General features: G+C 45.7%; 1 protein-coding gene and 1 long non-coding RNA gene across 8 annotated transcripts in view; one reads left to right on the top strand and one right to left on the bottom strand.

Moving 5' to 3' along the window:
- Positions 1–739: 739 nt before the first annotated feature.
- Positions 740–18044, bottom strand: LOC147630389 (uncharacterized). 5 transcript variants are annotated; one of them, XR_015267636.1, is made up of 5 exons: positions 15742–16052; positions 15540–15648; positions 2145–2323; positions 1942–2068; positions 740–1828 (listed from the first exon to the last, which is right to left on the bottom strand). It is a non-coding gene; the product is annotated as an uncharacterized LOC147630389 (long non-coding RNA). The 5 variants fall into 5 exon arrangements; XR_015267637.1 differs by having other exon boundaries at positions 2145–2187; XR_015267638.1 differs by lacking the exons at positions 15540–15648; positions 15742–16052 and adding an exon at positions 16538–18044.
- Positions 1172–23250, top strand: part of LOC147630388 (putative boron transporter 2) — a 31749-nt gene continuing 9670 nt past the window's right edge. Inside the window, exons 1-12 of one of the 3 annotated variants that reach the window (XM_086810249.1) lie at positions 1172–2021; positions 2534–2679; positions 3114–3196; positions 3326–3518; positions 3622–3760; positions 3912–4077; positions 4388–4554; positions 4714–4887; positions 5116–5211; positions 5383–5511; positions 5628–5926; positions 6050–6320. In XM_086810249.1, the coding sequence (XP_086666375.1) occupies positions 2567–2679; positions 3114–3196; positions 3326–3518; positions 3622–3760; positions 3912–4077; positions 4388–4554; positions 4714–4887; positions 5116–5211; positions 5383–5511; positions 5628–5926; positions 6050–6320 (1830 nt within the window). In that variant the 5' untranslated portion in view covers positions 1172–2021; positions 2534–2566. The remainder of the gene's footprint in view (positions 2022–2533; positions 2680–3113; positions 3197–3325; positions 3519–3621; positions 3761–3911; positions 4078–4387; positions 4555–4713; positions 4888–5115; positions 5212–5382; positions 5512–5627; positions 5927–6049; positions 6321–23250) is intronic. The other 2 variants (XM_086810250.1, XM_086810248.1) reach the window with 2 other exon arrangements.

Here is a 23250-nt window from a genome sequence, read left to right as displayed (position 1 = left end):
ACTAGTGTACTTGTAATGGTGCATCTATGGAAAAATAAATTGGATCACTCTAAGTATGGAAAGATCATTTGTTTATCATTTCATCATATTTTTTATTAATTAGACTAATTTATATTAATTTAAGTTATACTGGGTTAATTTAAGGGCAAGCGTATTTTCTATTATTTGCTTGATCTCATTTTAAGTACCTTGCCCCCCAAAATTATTTGCTCTCTAAGCATTGTCCCAGTCCAGCATAAACTGGATAAAACTGGACACCCTGATCTTGCAACAACCCGCATGCAAGTAAGCATGCATATAATCTAGATTGTTCTCAAAAAAGTTATTCTTCCATGTGGATTTTTGATGAATAAACAATGACCTTTAAATCTTCCATTACATTGTGTTCGAATAGGTACAGGAGTAAGAAATTCATGAACATGAATATTATACCCAATAATACATTGTGTGGATAGTTATACATGAAAATTGTATATAAAGCTCAAGTGATTATTTGGGCCACCAATATAAATACATATCAATAAAGCTCAAGTGATTATTTGGGACACCAAATTGCTTAAAGCATAAATGAACAATCTTTTAAAACACACACACACACACACACACACACACACACACACACACACACACACACATACAAGGTGTGTGTGAGCCTTCACAAGAGCTAGAGCGCCGCATTATAGACATTGGATTAATTGACATTCACTCAATAGCAAAGAAAATAGGCAGAATGCCAAAGTGCCACATTAGAAATATATCATTGGATTACTTGATATTCGCTTAATAGCAAAGGAAAGAGGCACAATGCCAAAGCGCCACATTAGAAATATATCTAACATAAGCATTGAATTGATTGACAAGAATGTATACACAAGATGGATTTTTGAAACACTTGTTGGTATGCATCAGTTGTTGGCATTCAAGAGCATAGGAATCATCCCAAGAGGACCGTCGTTTTAGTGACTTTTTTCACGACTAAGATTGAAAGAAGAAAAGAAGAAGGAAAATTGGGAATTTGAGTTTTGAAAACGAATGAGGCATAGAATTTTTGAAAAGAAAACCAAGGCAAGGGCAACACGTTTCCTTTTTTTGACTTGTTGGGGGGTTTTTCCTTCTGGTCATACTTCACGGGGTTTCTTAAATATTTATTTGGAGGCCTAGGATTAATGGTTGGTGCACAATTACGGGTGGAAAAAGGTGTACATGCACGCATGCACAAGGGCCCTCTCTCCCCCTCGCAGCCCTCCCATGGTAGGATAGCAGACTCCCAGCTTTTCAAGCTTGAAGGGGAGGAGGATCTGGCCCGCAGGCGGAGCTTGGCCGAGCCCAAGGCGGCGAGAGAGAGAGAGAGAGAGAGAAGGACCGCCAACTAGCTGGCTTACGGGCGTACCCAGAAGCAGCGCAGCCATACACGGCGGCTGTAGAGCCGGCCCTTCCATCCAGCAAAAGAGGCTGCGCCCGCCGGTTTAAGCCCGCCCAACGGCCTTCTGTGGGCGGTGCCCAAGTCTCACGAGCAGCACCACCCCACCCAGGGTAGACCTGCAGCAGGCCGCATCGCATGGAGAGCGCAGTATTCGTCTATCCTCCTTGTCCCCATTAGCAGGTTGACGCCTTCTATCTATAGCCATCTCCACCGCTAATGCTGCAGAGAGCCAGCTAACTTCCCTGTTAATTTGCCTGTTTTAATCTCCTTAAAGTTAAGACCACGAGAGCTGCCGTCTTGGGGATCTCCCCTGTGTGTCTCCCAAGAGTCAGTTGGAAGGGTGTTTAAGAGTATAGAACCCTGAGCTTCCATAGGATCAAAGACATGTACACATAAAAAAAAAGCCTGCAAGTTAGAACCACACGTTGATAAGCATCATGAGATTAACACCCACCTTATGTTTTCACATGGATTAACAAGCTATTGGCAATGTTGTCTACAATTGCAACCCACTGTACCTTTGAGCTATAGCTGCAGCATATTGATCGCCTCCCAGATATAGCCGAAGCTTTACCGCTGTGTCGTTGGGTTCTTAGTTGTAAGTATCATATGGCTAATATCAACTATTACTTGAACCCGAAGGGCCTGCAAGGCCACAATTTTTTTAAGTATGCAATATGTTTGATGCATAATACACTTGGGAGATGGATTGATTACATACCAGCAAGCTGCTAGATCAGCATTTTGTACAGCAAACTAGGCTCCTATATTCATGCCCATACCAAGTTAGATCATACAGCAAACTCAGTTGATGTAGACACATGGTGCTCATCATCAAGCTAGTAATTCACATCATAATATTGCATGGGACAAAAAGATCATCAGCATACTGTTTCTTTCCTGCAACCATAATTATCCTATGAACAATCTTTGTTTGATCTTGTTTTTTGTGGAAAGAATAGTAAAATTATGTATTATAATGCAAATGGCTAGGTTACATCAGAACTATCTAGTCCAAGTTTAGTTTTAAGTAAACTCATGTTTCTTTGAATATTTTAAATTGGCAAAACTTGAATCCACCCCTTAACTAGTTTACCTGATTCATGGCAGGTCTATTCTGTCAGCAGCATCACTGCATATAACATGGAGGAAACTTCAACCTCCATTGCGCCATTCCATGGTATCAAGATGGACATCAAAGGGCGACTACGGTGTTACAAGGATGACTGGCTGGAGGGATTCAACTCCGGTTCTAGGTACATTGTTTGGCTTCTTTTCCCACAGGCTTGCACCACTCGTGCTCATAATGCTAATTACTTTGTAAAAGCCACCACATGGACAAAGCCCTTCCTCATAAGATACTTTTTAGTGATTAACTTACTTTGATTGTTCTCAGGGTTATGGAAAAGATAGGTTAGCTTTAGCCTAGGGCCGGTTCAAAATTGAAAAATCCTTCTTAGAATGATAAGGAAAAACGGCTCCTCATAATTTTCTTGTTTTAGTTATAATCGGATGAGGCTATGAAGAAAGTGCTTGTTCAAAACCACAATTTCCTCTTTACCCATGTGAAAGGTTCAACAAAAATAGTTTCCTAGGGATTGTTGGATCTCAGGTTAATTTCATTATTAGCATGATTATGCATGCAGGCCTTTACTCACCTGCCAATATCCCTTCTCCTTGGTTTTTACAGGATCCTTGCTCCAACAATGTACATATTTTTTGCATCAGCTATCCCCGTCATTGTCTTTGGGGAACAGCTAGGCAGAGACACAGGTAAACGTATTTTGCTTTTAAATAACCTTGAATATATTTATGTTTACATCCTCATTATGATTGCTTGAGAGACAATAGAAAACCTCAATGCATTGAATATGATTCATTCTTGAGCTGTGGGGATAGCAGACAGTGAGCTGACTGCTGTTCAGACCTTGGCATCGACCTCATTATGTGGCATTATACACTCCGTTCTAGGAGGACAACCATTGCTTGTGCTTGGCGTGGCCGAACCAACAGTGATACTGTACTCATTCATGTACAAGTTTGTCAGGGACAAATATGAAGTTGGACCAATCCTCTTTCTGGCTTGGACAGCTTGGTGAGTGCAGAGAGCTACTTTCAAGTCAAGGATTTAATTCTTTTTTTTTAAGGATCAAGTTAGTGACATTTCAGCTATGGGCTTGGTTTTTGGCGGGGAACAGGGCCTGTGTTTGGGCTGCAATCCTATCATTTCTCCTCTCGATGTTTGGGGCATGCTCGTATATCAACAGGTTTACTCGTGTAGCTAGGGAGCTGTTTGGATTGCTGATAGCTCTTCTATTCATGCAACAGGCCATTAAGGTAGCATTCATTGCGCCTTGTGTGAGTTTTTTCATGTCACCAATACTAGTTGCATTGGACCTTTTATGATCAAAACCCTTTTAAGTCTCTGCAATTAGGGCTATCTAGGGCATCATGTTCACACTCAAGCAAGTCCTTTGATGTTTTCTAGGGCATCATTGAGGAGTTTCAAGTTCCTGAAGGAGAGAACCCCTCTCTTCCTGAGTTTCAGCCATCTTGGTGCTTTGGGAATGGAATGTTTGCTCTAGTGATATGCTGTGGATTCCTTTGGACAGCTTTAAGAAGTCGGAAGGCCCAATCATGGCGCTATGGATCAGGCATGTTCTTGGCTCTTGAGAGCAAATGTCGAGTATAGATCTCATTGTTCTTAGCAAAACGTGCATCAGCCCTCTACTTCAAATCATATTTTATTTCACACTTATTGCATGAGCTTTTTCAAAATCAGATGTGGTATATGCCTGGTGTACATCTAAAGATTGAGCATTTCCTGTGTCCTCATGGTTACCACAAGTTCCCTTGCCCCTTTGTCATGAAACTTAAATGCAATCATGTTTCAACCTTCCACCCTAAGTGAACACAGTGTCCTTTATAAACCATGTCGGTATGCATGCTCATTTGTGCTCTCAGGGTCTTTGCGTGCGCTTGTAGCTGACTATGGAGTGCCATTACTCGTATTTATTTGGAGTGTAATCTCCTATATACCCAGTGGACATGTCCCCAAGGGCATTCCTAGACGCCTCTCTAGCCCGTCTCCATGGTCTCCTGGTGCAGCAAAGAACTGGACAGTGATAAAGGTCAGATGGCATACCCTTTTGATGTCCACACACAACAAAATACTCTTTTAACATTCAAACAAGTTAAAAGACAGAAAATGGCCATTAGTATGGCTTTGTAAACCTTTTCTACAGAGATTGTTTCTCAATGATATGAAGTTGACGCTAGTAACTTTTCAGGACATGCTCCATGTGCCGGTGCCATACATTTTTGCAGCCTTCATACCAGCAACAATGATAGCTATACTGTACTACTTTGATCATGGTGTTTCTTCTCAGCTTGCTCAACAGAAGGAGTTCAATCTGCAAAAGCCTTCATCATACCATTATGATCAGCTTCTCTTGTCAGCTCTGGTTATCACCCTGTCTCTCGTATTTGCTGGATTGGAGCATTTCAAACAACTCAAAAAGGGCAAAAGGGAAGGGGAAGTTTGGAGAAGGGGGAAGGGGGGAGGGAGGCTGTGGGAGAGGTGACATAGGAGGGATATAGGGGGACATAGGGAGCACAAGGGAAGGTTGGAAGCTTATTAAATTGAAAAGTCTACTAAATTATGTTTATGTGCTATCCTTTCTATTTTACAGATCCTTGTTTGTGGTCTTCTTGGTGTTCCCCCTTCCAATGGAGTTATACCTCAATCTCCTATGCACACCAAAAGCTTATCAATCTTACAGAAACAGGTCTAATCTTGATGTTGTATGCTCACAATGCTATGCTACAGTGATGTATGATATTTTGTAGCTGAGTCTAATGTCTCTCTAGATCCTGCTATGTGATCGTGATGCTGATGCACACTCTCACCATTAGTGATGTCTTGATGGCATTTTTTTTTTCTTCTTGCATATTATCAGCTGGTGCATAAGAAATTGGTGAAGACGGCCAAGAAAAGCATTGAGAAAAACTCTTCTCTAGGACAGAACATGCAAGAAGACTCCTTGGAGATGCAGGGTTCACAAGTCTATCCATCAACATCACCTCAGGTATGCATTCGTAAATAATATGATTGTTAGTGTTTAAACATTATTATTTGATTGATAATTGCTACTAGTAAAAACTTGAATTACTGCCACAGCTCTAACTGCACAAGTAAATGCAGGGTTTGAAAGAGGTGAAAAACATCGCCCTTGAGATAGATGCTCCAGCTGACAAAAGTATTTTTGATCTGGAGAGGGTTGTCAATGAGCTTCTCCCCATCAAGGTCAAGGAGCAGCGCTTAAGCAACCTCTTGCAGTCCTTGATGGTTGGGGGATGTCTTGGTGCAATGCCACTCCTCAAAAAGATCCCTAGTTCTGTATTGTGGGGCTATTTTGCTTTCATGTCTATTGAGAGTCTGCCTGGCAACCAATTTTGGGAAAGGTTACTGCTACTCTTCACGGCACCCAGTCAACGATATAAGTAAAATCTTCTCCTTTCAATGTGACTTTAACAGCAAAGAGAAGCATTTTTTTGAACACACGTGCTATATAGAGTTTCTGTGTAATGAACCCCTTGAGTTAACATATGCCGTTTTGTTTCCAGGGTCCTCGAAGATGCACATGCATCCTTTCTGAAAACAGTTCCATTCAAAACCATTGTTAGCTTCACCTTGTTCCAATTGGTGTACTTGTTGTCCTGCTTTGGTATCACTTGGATTCCTACAGCAGGAGTGCTTTTCCCTGTTTTTATCATGGTTTTGATTCCAGTTCGGCAGTACATACTACCAAGATTCTTCAACAGTCAGCCTTTAGAGGAGTTGGATGTCGCTGAATATGAAGAGGCTGCCCCCTTATCGTCTGAACTGGAAGTGAGGGTACGCATTTTTTTCTCACAACTATACAAAAATGTTGTGTATTGACATATGCATGATTATTCCTTTCTATGTACAACATGCTTCCCTCATGAAAGGTCTTGGGATTGAACATATTCATGAACACTTAATGGTGTCCTGCAACACTAAGACTAAATTCTCAAATTGACCATAGACTTGGTGGATAAGGGGTGGATAAGCCTCACCCTTCCTGTACATAGTTTGCAGCAAGGGAGCACTGTGGAAGCTTTGTATTGAGCACAGCCCAAGGTATATATCACATCACCACCCAAGTTGTTGTGTGCCTCTTCAAGCGTGTGCCATCAATTGACTATTTTGCCCGTAAAGGTAGATAGGCTTGGAATACTCTGTGTTCTCTTCTATCTTTGAAATAGGACCCAAATTTCTCAAACGAACAAAACTATGCCAAGCTAGCCTATGAGAGTGTGGGGCCCGGGACACAAGGAGCAAATGAAATAACAAAGGTCAGTTCTTGTTACTGGGGAGAGGTTCTTATAAGAGTTAGAGGTTCTTAAAAACCATTCATGCTAACTGACTAGCAACCGGCCCTTCGATGTAGACAGTGCCAAGTAAATGATAGAGTATATGGTGCATCACACAACGTGAAGTTAATCAAGGCATGAGAAGCAAAGTACACTAGAGGTAAGATGCCACATCTTGTATAAGTCTCATAATCCATGTTAAACACATGTCGTACTAGTCTTTGATAAAGGCAGTGGTATCTAAAGGGGATGTAGGTATGCATGCCAAGAAAGCTGAGAGAGACTAGTTGCATGCCACAGCCATACATCATCCCCCCAGGAGTTGCAAAGGAAGGCTATTCATTTTTGCATAAAATCAGCAATGTCTGTGTGAGGGACTCCTCCCAAGGATCACCTAATACAAAGGCATAAACAAGATTAGAGAAACCAAATAAAAGGGGTGCAAGCAAGCTCACCACCCAACCATAGTTCACTGTGTCTGCAAACCTCCCACAAGTCCATGCCAGTCAGCCCTGGCATCCCAGACCACCAGTGCCTGCCCACATGAGCCCTTGGCAAGACTACCCGTGATCCCCCATGTTCCTGGCAAGAGTAAGCCCCTTGGTCCAGGTTGTGACATGCGGAAACCTTGTATGTAGTGATCACAATCCTTAAGCACCTTCTGTAGGAACACTTAGATGAAAATGCAAAGGAGAAGAGGAAGAGAGAGAGACTTCAATATAAAGTATACTTATGTACATGAAAAGGTAGCTTAAAAGGTTACATGCTACCCAATATGGGACTTTAACTATTACTGATTGCTATGCTTAATGATCATATTCCTTAGGGGAATGAGATGATTTATGGCTGATGATGAAGGGCCCTTATATATGCTCAAAGGCTGCTCGTCGACCAAATGAAACTGCTGTCGGCCTATTTTTGTTAGAAGTCATCTCCTGTCTAGATTTATACACCAAGGCCTTTGTTGTGGGTGTGCCCGCCCTTATGAGGTGTTTTATCATTTTTCCTCACTCCCCGCATTTTTCCCCTATTTTTCCCATTTTTTTGTGGCTTGGGAGGCAGCCCATTTGCTGGCCGACTGCTGAACTGGTCCACGACTCCATGCCAGAGCTGGCCGACTGCTGATGATCTGGCTGACTGGATGTGATGCTGGTCGTGGAGTTCTCAAGGCCAGTCGGCTGCCTACAGCAGGCCGACTGTTGCTATGGGGGCATATAAATAGGCCCCCAACCCCATACCACTCATTGTATCATATCGGGATTTTCTTGTGTATATCAGAGCAGAGTTACACGCCTACTTCTCTCTCTCTCTTGTGCTGTTTTTCTGCATGCGTTTTTTGCTCTTGTGTTCCCAGATCTGGTCATCATCTCCGCTGCGTATTCTGACATGGTATCAGAGCCTTAGGCGTCTTGGGATTTGTGTGAGCAAGAGGGGGCTGTTTTGTGGCTGATTGGTGGACTGTTTTGGACTGTTCGGGAAGAGGAGAAGCAAGAGGACGGCGGGCTGATTTGCTGGACAGCCACTTGCAGGTATCAGTTCTTCTTTGTTCCCACCCACCCAACCTTTTCAGAGTACATCCCCACAATGGCAGATCTGTTAGAGATGGCCGAGAGACATGTGAAGATCCCGACACTCCCCACGTTCCCGGTGGACCGTCAGTTGGACGGAAGCAACTGTTGGTATTCCACGGCCGGAAGTAGAGGAAGGGGAGTTACCGTCAACCCGAAAGGACCGGGAGGCTCAGACGCAGATGTGGGATCGTGTCAACGCCAGGGTCCGTTCGTTTATTTTCCTCAACTGCACACCGCAGGTAATCAATCATGTAAAGCATATGACGCTGGCCAGAGGTATATGGCAGCATTTGGCTTCTCTTTACAACAGGGTATCGCCCATGAAGAGGATTTCCTTGGAAGTACAGATGCGGGTTATGAGCCCTGCAAAGTCGTCGACGATGTGGGAGCATATTAACAAGCTGCAAGCTCTTCAGCAGGAAGTTCTTCAGGCTGGGAAGGAGATATCGTCAGAGGACATGGCCATAACGTTGCTGTCGCACTTGCCCTCTTCGTACTCAGCATTTTACTCATCTTTAATTACCAGTGGCAGGCTTAGCACCATCACGTGGGAGGAGCTTGTGCCCATGGTCCTGGACCACGAGGAACGATTCACGAACCCTCCTCAGGGTGGAGGTTCGGAGGCCTTAACTGGCCAATGGTCGAAAGGCCGTAACTCGGCCAAAGGGAAGGCTTCATCGGAGAAGTCTTCTGAGAAGAAGTCCGACGCTGACCGCGAGAAACTGAAGGCAGAGAGGACCTGTAATGATTGTGGCACTATTGGAGGCAGTGTCCCAAGCGAAAGACCGAGAAGGGTGAAGATTCCTCAGTAGCAATCATGAAGACTCCGGCTTTTGTGCACATGGAGGTGATGGACACCGATGTTTCATTTTCCTCAGGCAGGGAGGAGATTGGAGGATTCTCCGCAACAGATACTCGGGAGTGGATTCTCGATAGTGGTGCTTCCAGGCACATGACTCCTGGAGATAGTTCCCGATGGCAGAGGAGGGAAGCATTCCTCCCATGTGTTGTATGTTCCAACACTTGGTTTTCATCTGTTGTCAGTGCATCAGGTTTGCAAGACTGGCGTACGGGTGGAGTTTGATGAGCATTTTGTTGCTCTCCAGGACAAAGCAACAGGCCAAGTGGTTTGGGAAGGCGGAGTGGAGAATGGAGTTTACAAGCTTTCAGCACTCTCTCTCCCAGGTCCTCAGGTGTGTGATGAGTGGCAATCTAGTAATGGCCACTTGTGTGTGGATACACTGCAGGTGCAGGCTTTCCGGGACCAGATGGTGGATAGCTTACCAGTAGATGGCAGCAGTTGGCAGGAACTTTCCAGTACTGATGTTGGTGGTTCTTGTGTTCGTGAGTCAGAGGAAACTGAACAGGTCCCTTATGCTCTGATGTCTCGTCGTGTTCGGGACAAAGAACCTCCCGTAGATGAGGATGTTCTTTCCACGGGGACCTTTTGGAAAGCCAGGCAGGTAGCAGGTGATTACTTGCAGAAGGAGGTGGTTTCTCTAGGCTTTGTGGTTCCGGATTCAAAGGGGGTGGTTGACAGGTTTCAGAAGGCCTTGCGTGGTCTTCAGGAGGTTTCCAGGACTTGTTTGTGCACCGTAACAGGTGTTGATCCTTGTGAGCGGTGTGATGCCTTTTTGACTCAGAAGCAGAATGGTTCATTGATCTGGTTGATGGACACCAGTTTGGACGGGAGCTTCCTGATGAGGCAGTTGAGCTCATGGTTGCAGATGGCTCTTTGGGAGGCAGGATTGCGTTTCTTGTGGTTTCTGTGGCATGCGAAGGATCATGGACTCTTGTACACAGGAGGGGGATTGTTAGGGGGATTGTTGGATGGAGTCCGACTCCACGGTTGGAGTGACTCGGTTTGGGGAGGAGATCCGGACACGAGGAGATCTACTTCAGGCCCAGGAGAAAGTTTTTGGAGCAGTAAGAGACAGTCATCTTTTGCCTTGTCGCGGATAGAGGCCGAGTACCGGGCTGTTTGTGATGCTGTTTGTGAGGTGGTGAGGATGCAGAGGTTGCATTGCAGGTTTAGGCTTCCACTGGAGGAACCCATGGTCATCCAGAGGCACTTTGTTCGTGAACAGATCGTTGCTGATGACATCCTGCCAGAGTTCTGTTCGACGGAGGACAGTACGGTGGACCTCTTCACGAAGTCGCTCTCTCAGGATTTGCTTAGGCGGCACCCCAGCTCCCAGTGGTTGGTTTCACAGCCAGGAGCTGAGAGGGGGTGTTAGAAGTCATCTCCTGTCTAGATTTATACACCAGGGCCTTTGTTGTGGGTGTGCCCGCCCTTATGAGGTGTTTTATCATTTTTCCTCACTCCCCGCATTTTTCCCCTATTTTTCCCATTTTTTTGTGGCTTGGGAGGCAGCCCATTTGTTGCTGGCCGACTGCTGAACTGGTCCACGACTCCATGCCAGAGCTGGCCGACTGCTGATGATTTGGCCGACTGGATGTGATGCTGGTCGTGGAGTTCTCAGGGCCAGTCGGCTGCCTACAGCAGGCCGACTGCTGCTATGGGGGCATATAAATAGGCCCCCAACCCCATACCACTCATTGTATCATATCGGGATTTTCTTGTGTATATCAGAGCAGAGTTACACGCCTACTTCTCTCTCTCTCTTGTGCTGTTTTTCTGCATGCGTTTTTTGCTCGTGTCCCCAGATCTGGTCATCATCTCCGCTGCGTATTCTGACAATTTTTCCATCCATGACTGACATCAAATGTGACATGATATACTTTTGCTGCTGTAATATGCTGCCAACCTGATGTATGCCTGCTGTGATGCTGCTGGCTGACTGGTTGCCATGTGTTGAACATCTGCTGCTACATGCTGGCTAAAGCCCTAAATGCTCCTAAATATGCTGATTAATTGCCTTAATTAGGGATTGTGATGAGGATTGGTCATGGCACTGCCTCGTGCACGTGACATCCCCTCCTGCTGAGCTTGATGATGGGAATCCACCCTCCTATGTCTCTCACTGTGGATGATTGTCATCACCACTCTGATTGCTTGGAGATTCCAACTTCTTCATACTGATTCCCTAGTAATTGTAAACTGAATCTTCAATCCTCCTCTGGATCTGCTCCACGCCTAAGCACCTTGTTCTAATGTTGTCCCCTTTCTTGCATACCGTTATCCCTTGGGCCTTAACACACTGACTTATGATTGATGACTGAGGTTGATCAAGGCACTTGACTGAGGCTGCACTTCCTATTCCCGGGAAGCAATTGAGGTACTCCTTTGAGGACCTAACTTCCATGGGCTAAATGCTGAGGATTCACCTAATTCATGCCTGAGCTTCCTGATGCTTCTTAACTTGCGTTTACCTTGCTTGGAGCTGTACACCCCTTATGACAATGCCCTTTAGAACTGCAACAATGCTCTTGTGGTGCAAGCATGACGCCCTTGGGGTGGAGGTTGGTCCTCGTGCGATGATGTGGTGTGGCTACTAGTCAAGGAATGACTACTAGTCCGGGTATTGCAACTTTACATCTTCTGATGTGGAGCTACCGGATATGGCAACTGTACATCTTCTGATGTGGAGCTGAGGGACCTTACTAGTCCGGGAATGGGAACTTTACATATTCTGATGTGGAGCTATGGGACCTTACTAGTCCGGGTATGGGAACTTTACATATCCTGATTTGGAGCTGTGGGATCTTACTAGTCCGAGTATGGGACCTTTACATATTTTGATGAGGAGCTATGGGACCTTACTAGTCTGGGTATGGGAACTTTACATATTCTGATGTGGAGCTATGGGACCTGCAGTGCTTGGTGATGTGGCTGCACTTGATGCTCTGATACCAATGTGACGTGCGGAAGCCTTGTATGTGGTGATCACAACCCTTAAGCACCTTTTGTGGGAACACTTAGATGAAAACGCAAGGAGAAGAAGAAGAGAGAGAGAGAGACGTCACTATAAAGTATACTTATGTACATGAAAAGGTTACATGCTGCCCAATATGGGACTTTAACTATTCTTGACTGCTATGCCCTCCCATGCCTAATGATCATATTCCTTAGGGGAATGAGATGACTTATGGCTAATGATGAAGGGGTCTTATATATGCTCAAAGGCTGCTCGTCAACAAAATGAAGCTACTATCGGCCTATTTTTCCATCCACGATTAACATAAAATGCTTGCACTGATGTAATATGCTGCCGACCTGATGTATGCCTATTGTGATGCTGGCTACTAAGCATCTAGTGCGACATGATGGCTGAAGCCCTAAATGCTCCTAAATATGCTGATTAACTGCCTTAATTAGGGACTACCATGAGGATTAGTCATGGCACTGCCTTGTGCACGTGACATCAATGTTGCATGCACAGAAGTCTTTACTATATTGATCCACAACCCTAAGCTTGATTAAGAACAAGATGCTGAATAAACATGATTAAGACAGAGGAGAGAAGAGAGAGAGAGAGAGAGAGAGAGTTGGTGTCAAGGTTTTCTTGTATTATGGTACAAAAAGGTGACTGAATGACTATACATCTTCAAGGCCCTTGGTCTACCCCGTAGGGGAATAGTGAAGAAGGACAAAGACAAAAACAAAGCATTTGAAAGATCAAAAATAAATAAACTAACAAACCTAGCTACTAAGGAGAGGAAATCAAAAGATAATATCAAACGAAGACTTTTAATTAAGACATTAAGAAAAAACAAAAAACAAAACAAAACAAAAAACGAACAAACAAAAAACAAAACAAAACAAAACAAAACAAACAAAACAAAACAAACAAACAAAAAACAAAACAAAACAAACAAACAAAAAACAAAACAAACAAAACAAAAAACAAAACAAAACAAAACAAAAAAACAAAAAATAAAAAACAAAATAGCAAAACAAAGAACTGTAAACTCCAGACCTAAAGCACTAAGAGCTAGAACCAAACATTAAGCTGAACTTTAAAAAAGACTTCGACTCAAAAGTGCAACCATTAACTCCAATGTCTGTCCGAACATCAAGTGTAGGTTCATCAACTCTATCATGCATAGCATGGACAATAAGCTATGACATCCCTACTCACGTCATCAGTGCCCAAGAGTAGGTGCAAGTTTGTACAAGGCTAGTCCAAAAGAACATGCTTTATAAAACCAACGAACACTCTGAGTTTCTATCACTCTCCGGAGGTGATGGGCATACTCAGCCATGATAGAGACTAGCACTCAAAGTCTACTCTAAGGTATAACAACAAACAATTACAAAACATAGGAAAGAACCAAACTAAGTCTATATTAAGCTAGAGCAAGAAAGAAACGACTAAACAAGGCCTACTCTAAGTTAAAACAACAAACCCTCCATATTGCTACCCTAGCTACATTCTTCTGATGGATTTGTGCACCTCCTTGGGACTTGCTTAGTGGTTGAGCTTGAATGCTCTGATACCAATGTTGCATGCGGAAGTCTTCTTGTACTAATCTATAGCCCTAAGTCTGATTAAGAACAAGATGCTGAATAAACATGATTGAGAGAGAGAGAGAGAGAGTTGGTGTAGGATTTTCCTGTATTATGGTACAAAAAGGTGACTGAATGTTTGTACATCTTCAAGGCCCTTGGTCTATCCTATAGGGGTGACCTCTGGCCTTCTACATGCTACTACTGATTTCTAACTTTTGCAAAAGGTGAAAAATGATGAATAATATGATGCAAATGATAACTTATGCTTATATATGTCTTGAAGTTATTGGTCGGTCTACATCCTTGCTGTCGGCCTGTTTGCTGGACAAAGTATCTTCATAGAAATGTTGCACTTACTTTCCTACTTACACACTCTGCTAGCCGACTCATCATTGATGCTGGCCACTTGCTTGCTTGGGTTCCCCTGATAGCTATCGACTGTTGTATGGCAATCTTGTTACTGCTGACTGGGTTCCCGTGCCCTCCATGATGTTGATGATGCTACTTAATGCTAAGCCTTAATTGCTGTCCTAACCGATGTCCCAAACAAGGATTATGTTGTTCATAGTGAGGATTATGCCATGGCACGGGTGTGCACATGACAAATCCAAACCATAATGAATCAATAATAACCCAAGACTCACTTATATAGTGCTTATTGCTGCTATAAATAACAATCTAGTCATAAATAGCCAATAACTTTGGATTTATTAAACCTGAACCTTAGCCACCTGAATCTGCTTGCTTTCCCTAATCGCATGGCTCTCCTAACCTTGCTCTCCCGAATCTGCTTGCTTTCCCTAATCGCATGGCTCTCCTAACCTTGCTGGATTAGTCCCTAACCCCACGGGTTAGTGCTAGGTATGTAAAGTTCCTCCCCACTGAGGAAATTTCCACTCTTGAAAAAAAATGAAGAATTCAGCTATCTGCATCAATAGTCTCTCAAATCAGATTTATATCTGTCTATCAAATCCACATAGCCATGTATCAAGGAACCAACTCAACTAAAAACAACCTCATACCTATCCTTCCAAGGATCTCGTAAATCCGTGTAACTAGGAAATATTGTCCCTCTACGAGACTCCTAAAACTATCCCGCACCACAACTACACTTCCTTCAATCTCAGCGAATCTGGATTTTAACCAACTCCCACCAAACATATTCTAGCTACTGCCATGACCATATGCTCAGTAGTACCATAGGCAAACTCGACCATAGGGATGTACCTCTCCCAATACAACGGTTGTTTGGAGCTGTATCCACATACAGTAACCTCAAAACCTAATCCCACCCTCTCCATCAGTGCATCGAACACAACTGGTTCCGAAATTAATGGGCTGTAGCACTTGCGCATAAGCTGCCGGCTGCAATACCTGCGCACCTCATGTCTGCTGTTGGCACCCCAGTTCAGAGGACAACCAGCATAGAACAACTGCCTGTTGCATACCCCATGGAACCTGCACCCAATCGCCTCGTCACTGCACACCTGGTTGCAAAGCGACCACTTACACCATGCAAACACACCAATCTGCAGTGCTGACAATTCAGAGAGAACCTAGGATTTCTTTCAAAAAATAGGGTTCCCCGGGACAATTTCCACATGCACGCATGCATACAAATCTCCCCATTCTCCCACTTCTCTCTGAATCCACATGAATCCTATCCTACCAGAAAACCTAAAAAAGCATCTACTACTTGCAAATTCAAAATGCAGATATAGTGACCGATAGATACCTGGCTTAGGCGCCCTTGAAAAACACAAACGACACACACAAATCTTGCTTTTTCTTGTCAATTAGATTAGCTTTGATACCAATTGTAAGGGACTCCTCCCAAGGATCACCTTATACACAAGCATAAACAAGATTAGAGAAACCAAATACAAGGGGTGCAAGCAAGCTCACCACCCAACCGTAGGATCGCCACGTCCGCAAACCTCCTCCGAGCCAAGGGCTAAAGTTTCACTCACACGAATCCGTGCTAGTCAGCCCTGGCATCCCATACCACTAGTGCCTACCCACAAAAGCCCTCAACAAGTCTACCCGTGATCCGCCATGTCCATGGTAGGAGTAAGCCGCTTGGTCCAAGTCTAGACCACAACGAATCAATAATAACCCCCAACTTGCTTATATAGTGTTTATTGTTGCTATAAATAACAGACCAGTCATAGAATAGCCAATAACCTTGGATTTATTGAGTCTGAACCTTAGCCACCTGAATCTGTCTGCTTTCCCTAATCGTAGGGATCCTCTACTGTTGGATTAGTCCCTAACCCCAAGGGTTAGTGCTAGGTTAAGCCCACGTCATTGCAAAGCATCAAGCTTGCTCAAATAAAGCAGTGTGTGAAAACAACAGGAGTTGCTCGAACTGATTTGGAATAGTGAGGATACCAAAGTCAAAAACTATTTTGAGAAAACAGTTTGGTTGATCATTAAAAATTCCAGTCAGATAGCAAAAAACTAGAGTGAGAAATTATGCCTCAGAATGCTACCAAGGTAGCACCTTAAAAGGAACTTCTGAAATATAATCTCCAAGGATAAACACAAGGTCCAGACAGAAAAATGTCATAAATGCTGGCCGTACACCAGCCTATATGCAGTGCAAAAACATGCTATTGGCCTAGGCTCACCAAAGATAACAAAATCATAGTCAGACGAAATATGAAAAATAAAAATGCTAATAAAAAAAATTCCTTGACCACAAATGCTATTTATCATGTCTAGTAAGGGTACCTTGAATATGTGCTTCCTTTGGTGAAGAAAAGATGCAACTTGCAACATTTGCAAAACTCTACGCCTAGTTGCAGGAGACCTTTTCTTTAGCAAGAATCATCATAATTGCATGACAACTTCCATCTGAGAAAGAATGTACATCAGAGAAAACAAGTAACAACCCTCTAATGAGACAAGCTTTTAGAACAAAGACAGGGTGGGGGTCCCTCCATGGCTGGCCACTCTCAGTGGCTTGTAATGCCAAGTGATCCCATCCTCACCTCCAAACAAAAAAGGTTTGGGGCTCCCAATATGCAGAAGAGCTGCCTGTGAGTGGACATAGCCTTGGAGGCAAGAATGTACATCAGAGAAAACAAGTAACAACCCTCTAATGAGACAAGCTTTTAGAACAAAGACAGGGTGGGGGTCCCTCCATGGCTGGCCCCTCTCAGTGGCTTGTAATGCCGAGTGATCCCATCCTCACCTCCAAACAAAAAAGGTTTGGGGCTCCCAATATGCAGAAGAGCTGCCTGCGAGTGGACATAGCCTTGGAGGCACTCCCATTGGCTATGGAGAGTATGGATGAGGTCTGTCCAGATGGAATGGACTCTCAACGGGAGGATTTTCCATCCACTGAATGACCTCACTGCAGTGGGCTCTTCCAAACTGCCATGCTGCCAAGTACTCGTCATTTCCTCACGAGAGTCAAGAAGCATGATTGCAGCCCAGAGTGTCATGGCCACTCGACAGTCATACAAAAATGTAGTGCTAGTTCAGTACAATCCTCCTCATAGTGGGAGTGGGGCAGGGCTGGGGCTGGGGCTGGTCTTGATTGCGCACCCAGCTACACCACAGGTGATGGAAGTGGTTGCTCTGACAGTCCTGGACAAAGAGACAAGATTCTCCTTCAGACCTGATGTTCAATAGCACAATCCCATAAACAATGGTGCTGGGACCCAATAGTTGATGCTATGTTGTAACTGTGGTCACACCTGTTGCAGCACAGTTGCTGCTGCTGCTGCTTTTAAGGGAGAAGAGACAAGAGTCAGCTTGGCCCCTATCCCAGCCAACCCAAATGTTATAGAAGCATGTGACCAGATGGAGAACAGATGATGGCTCGAGGGCAAGAGAACCAAGTCATTCTGAAGGCTGAAGCAAGGGTTACCATGGCCTCTTTTCCTCAATGTTGGAGGAGACTCTAAATAAAAGCAGGTCTGAGCCTACCCCATGCACATACTAGGCTGGCTACAAGTGTCGGGTGCGACCTCTCCCAAGAAAACCTTCCATGTCTCCCCTGTGACTGGAGTTTGAAAACTCTGCTTTGGATCACTCTCAATAGTTGATGCCAAGACCTTGGCGGTGCTGGTGTCGTGGTTGCCATCCTCTCCCAACCATGGAAGTAGGCTGCAGTGTCATCCATGGATTGGGAGTCCATGAGCTCTTCCAAGCTGTGGATGGGGAGGCACAGACCTTGTAATCCAATGTCCTGAGTTGTTAGGAAGTTGCTTGTGGCCTCCACCACAAACAAGAAAAGTGTAATATGCGGAAGCTTTGGAGAAGGATCGGTACTTCAAAACTCAGAAATCAGCACTCTTTTCGCGACGGAATTAACGCACAAACTGAAAGGAGATGTGCAGAAAATAGAGAGAGAAGGGGGGAGATGGAGAGGACACAATATTGGGTCCCAATTACCCTCTGTAGGGCCCCCACCACGGATGGTGTATTTGCTTTATTAGAATGATGTAAATCTGAAAACAAATACAGAAAACTTGACCTTTCTTGGCTGGGAAAATCCCTGCCCTTGACCTTCAGAAGTCCACCCCTTTGCTTGGCAATCTCCTTGGCTTGACTGGCCCTTGATTGGCTTGAGCACTTGGTGAACTGAGATGAATGATGGGATTATGGCTCTCTTCTATTTATACTACCCTTCAGGGGCAGGCGGCCAGCATCAGATATGTCCCACGACTGGATATTCAGCATTTAATGCTGAAAAATCCCATTAAATGCTGGAAAAATTCCCATAAATCTTGCGCATCACTTCCTGGCTGGCTGGACATCAGGCGCCTGCTTCTCAAGGGCTGGGCACATCTTTTGCCCACAATCCCAAAGCTGGGCAGCCTGTATGGGCTGCCCCATACATGCCCTACAGCCATTTAAAGGCTGTATGTTCCTGAAAATGGCCTTATCTTTGCCCTAGGGCTGTCCCACAGCCCTTCCATGGCTGGTGGGTTCAGCCTGGGCCTTCCTGGCCCACATGGGGATGGTTTCACACCATTCCCATGCCCATTTACCATACCAGATACACAGAACCACTGACATCATTCTAGAGGGAGACTCACAACGCGGACTAGCACTGTTTCATGTGCAGGATAGTGCACACCTGACCTTGGACTCATGTGCAGGACAATGCACACCTTACCTCGTGAGGAACTGTCGTAGTCTTCGGCCTGAGCCATGCTTGAAACGGTGCAGAAGGATCTGTTCTGGAACCATTACTTCTGCTTCATCCACAATGTCTGGTTCCGCTTCATCTTTGACCTCTGAAGGGGGTGGACCTGCACATGGCTTTAGCCAACTGACATGAAATACATCGTGCATAGTCCAACTCGGAGGTAGCTTTAACTGCATAGACACCTCATTAATCTTTTTCCGGATGGGAAATGGTCCGAAGCTCCTGAAAGACAACTTTGGGCATCGCTTGCCCCACCTGCTTCAATCTTTGCTTCATAATCCGAAGATACACCCAATCCCCTTCCGAAAACTTCATATCCCTTCGGTCTTTATTGGCCTGTCGAGTGTAGGCCTCTTGCGCTTTAGCCAATCTGTCTTTAACTGACTCTAGGATCTCCTGGTAAGACTCCGTCACTCTGTTCGCCTCCGGTACTGAAGACGAAGTCCTGGTTAACAACGACTGGAAAGGTCTTCTGTCATGTGCACAGTGTGTATCTACCGTGTGCTATACGCATGCAAGACTAGTTTCGAGGCTTGGGGAAGCTTGGAACTAGGCAGGCTGATTGACGAGCTAAGTTAGGGAAATACTAACAGGCGGGCACCCAAGTATGGACGGGCGGGCAGCCAAGTGTGGACGCCCGATGACCGTCACTCTGTCACTCTGTTCGCCTTCGGTACTGAAGACGAAGTCTTGGTTAACGACGACTGGAAAGGTCTTTTGTCATGTGCATAGTGTGTATCTACTGTCAGAATACACAGCGGAGATGATGACCAAATCTGGGAACACGAGCAAAAACGCAGGCAGAAAAACAGCACAAGAGAGAGAGAGATGTAGGCGTGTAACTCTGCTCTATACACACAAGAAGATCCCGAGAAATGATACAAATAAGGTATGGGGGCTGGGGGCCTATACATACATCCCTGGAAGAGCAGTCGGCCAGTAGATAAAGTGCCCACGACTGCTGAATAGGTCCCACGACTGCATAAATGCAGTCGGCCAGCAAACAGGTGCCCACGACTGATGAAATCCAGTCGGCCAGCAGCCCAGTGGCCCACGACTGATGAACATACAGTCGGCCAGCACTGGAGTGCTCCTGGCATCCTCTAGCAACCCTCCCAAACCTCAGAAAAATAGGGGAAAAATACGGGGAGTGAGGAAAAATGATAAAACACCTGATAAGGGCGGGCACACCCACAACAAAGGCCCTGGTGTATAAATCTAGACAGGAGATGACTTCTAACACCCCCTTTCAGCTCCTGGCTGTGAAACCAACCACTGGGAGCTGGGGTGCCACCTGAGCAAATCCTGAGAGAGCGACTTCGTAAAGAGGTCCACCGTACTGTCCTCCGTCGAACAGAACTCTAGCAAGATGTCATCAGCAACGATCTGTTCACGAACAAAGTGCCTCTGGATGACCATGGGTTCCTCCAGTGGAAGCCCAAACCTGCAATGTAACCTCCACCTGCTCCGTAAAACTGCTCCTGGGCCATAAGTAGATCCCCTCGTGTCCGAATCTCCTCCCCAAACCGAGTCACTCCAACCGTGGAGTCGGACTCCATCCAACAATCCCCCTTCTGTGTACAAGAGTCCATGATCCTTCGCATGCCGCAGAAACCACAGGAAATGCAATCCTGCCTCCCAAAGAGACATCTGCAACCATGAGCTCAACCGCCTCATCAGGAAGCTCTCATCCAAACTGGTGTCCATCAACCAGATCAATGAACCATTCAGCTTTTGAGTCACAGAGACATCACACTGCTCACAAGGATCAACACCTGTTACAGTGCACAAGCAAGTCTTGGAAACCTGATGAAACCTGTCAACCACCCCCTCTGAATCCGGAACCACAAAGCCTGGAGAAACCACCTCCTTCTGCAAGTAAGCACCTGCCACCTGCCTGGCTTTCCGAAAGGTCCCCGTGGAAAGAACATCCTCAACAACTGGAAGTTCTATGTCCCGAACACTACGAGACATCAGAGCATAAGTGACCTGTTCAGTTTCCTCTGACTCACGAACACAAGAACTACCAACATCAGTACTGGAAAGTTCCCGCCAACTGCTGCCATCTACTGACAAGCTATCCACCACCTGGTCTCGGAGAGCCCGCACCTGCAGCGTATCCACACTTAAGTGGCCATTACCAGACTGCCACTCATCACAAACCTGAGGACCTGGGAGAGAGAGTGCTGAAAGCCTGTAAACTCCATTCTCCACTCCGCCTTCCCAAACCACTTGGCCTGTTGCTTTATCCCGGAGAGCAACAAAATGCTCATCAAACTCTCCACCCGTACGCCAGTCTTGCAAACCTGATGCACTGACAACAGATGAAAACCAAGTGCCGGAACATACAACACCTGGGAGGAATGCTTCCCCCCTCTGCCATCGGGAACTATCTCCATCCTGCCCTCACTGTGAACTGGGATAGTGGACGTATCCCCAGTAAGAATATGACCACAAAGCTTGCAGAGATCCTGTAAACCGGAACGGGAAGGAGTCATGTGCCTGGAAGCACCACTATCGAGAATCCACTCCCGAGTATCCGTTGCGGAGAGTCCTCCAATCTCCTCCCTGCCTGAAGAAAATGAAGCATCGGTGTCCATCACCTCCAGGTGCACAAAAGCCGGAGTCTTCATGATTGCTGCTGAGGAGTCTTCACCCTTCTCGGTCTTCCGCTTGGGACACTGCCTCCAGTAGTGGCCTTTCTCGCCACAATCATTACAGGTCCTCTCTGCCTTCAGTTTCTCGCGGTCAGCGTCGGACTTCTTCTCAGAAGACTTCTCCGATGAAGCCTTCCCTTTGGCCGAGTTACGGCCTTTCGACCGTTGGCCAGTTAAGGCCTCCGAACCTCCACCCTGAGGAGGGTTCGTGAATCGTTCCTCGTGGTCCAGGACCATGGGCACAAGCTCCTCCCACGTGATGGTGCTAAGCCTGCCACTGGTAATTAAAGATGAGTAAAATGCTGAGTACGAAGAGGGCAAGTGCGACAGCAACGTTATGGCCATGTCCTCTGACGATATCTCCTTCCCAGCCTGAAGAACTTCCTGCTGAAGAGCTTGCAGCTTGTTAATATGCTCCCACATCGTCGATGACTTTGCAGGGCTCATAACCCGCATCTGTACTTCCAAGGAAATCCTCTTCATGGGCGATACCCTGTTGTAAAGAGAAGCCAAATGCTGCCATATACCTCTGGCCAGCGTCATATGCTTTACATGATTGATTACCTGCGGTGTGCAGTTGAGGAAAATAAACGAACGGACCCTGGCGTTGACACGATCCCACATCTGTGTCTGGGCCTCCCGGTCCTTTCGGGTTGACGGTAACTCCCCTTCCTCTACTTCCGGCCGTGGAACACCAACAACGACGAAATCGGCGAGGTCGTAAGACTCCAATACAGATTCCATCATCACCTTCCATATGCCGTAGTTGCTGCCGTCCAACTGACGGTCCACCGGGAACGTGGGGAGTGTCGGGATCTTCACATGTCTCTCGGCCATCTCAAACAGACCTGCCATTGCGGGGATGTACTCTGAAAAGGGTGGGTGGGTAGGAACAAAGAAGAACTAAAACCTGCAAGTGGCTGTCTAGCAAATCAGCCCGCCTTCCTCTTGCTTCTCCTCTTCCCGATCAGCCCAAAACAGTCCACCAATCAGCCACAAAAACAGCCCCCCTCTTGCTCACAAGAGAGAGAGAGATGTAGGCGTGTAACTCTGCTCTATATACACAAGAAGCTCCCGAGAAATGATACAAATAAGGTATGGGGGCTGGGGGCCTATATATACATCCCTGGAAGAGCAGTCGGCCAGCAGATAAAGTGCCCACGACTGCTGAATAGGTCCCACGACTGCATAAATGCAGTCGGCCAGCAAACAGGTGCCCACAACTGATGAAATCCAGTCGGCCAGCAGCCCAGTGGCCCACGACTGATGAACATACAGTCGGCCAGCATTGGAGTGCTCCTGGCATCCTCTGGCAACCCTCCCAAACCTCAGAAAAATGGAAAAAAATAGGGGAAAAATACGGGGAGTGAGGAAAAATGATAAAACACCTAATAAGGGCGGGCACACCCAAACAAAGGCCCTAGTGTATAAATCTAGACAAGAGATGCCTTCTAACATCTACCGTGTGCTATACGCATGCAAGACTAGTTTCGAGGCTTGGGGAAGCTTGGAACTAGGCAGGCTGATTGACGAGCTGAGTTAGGGAAATACTAACGGGCGGGCACCCAAGTATGGACGGGCGGGCGGCCAAGTGTGGACGCCCGATGACCGACCAAGAGCCTATA

This window comes from Cibotium barometz, chromosome 16, assembly GCF_041138505.1.
Source record: "Cibotium barometz isolate CiBa-2024 chromosome 16, ASM4113850v1, whole genome shotgun sequence".
Lineage (NCBI taxonomy): Eukaryota > Viridiplantae > Streptophyta > Polypodiopsida > Cyatheales > Cibotiaceae > Cibotium > Cibotium barometz.
The sequence above is the reverse complement of the archived record's forward strand: the minus strand, read 5'-3'. Positions and strand labels throughout refer to the sequence as shown.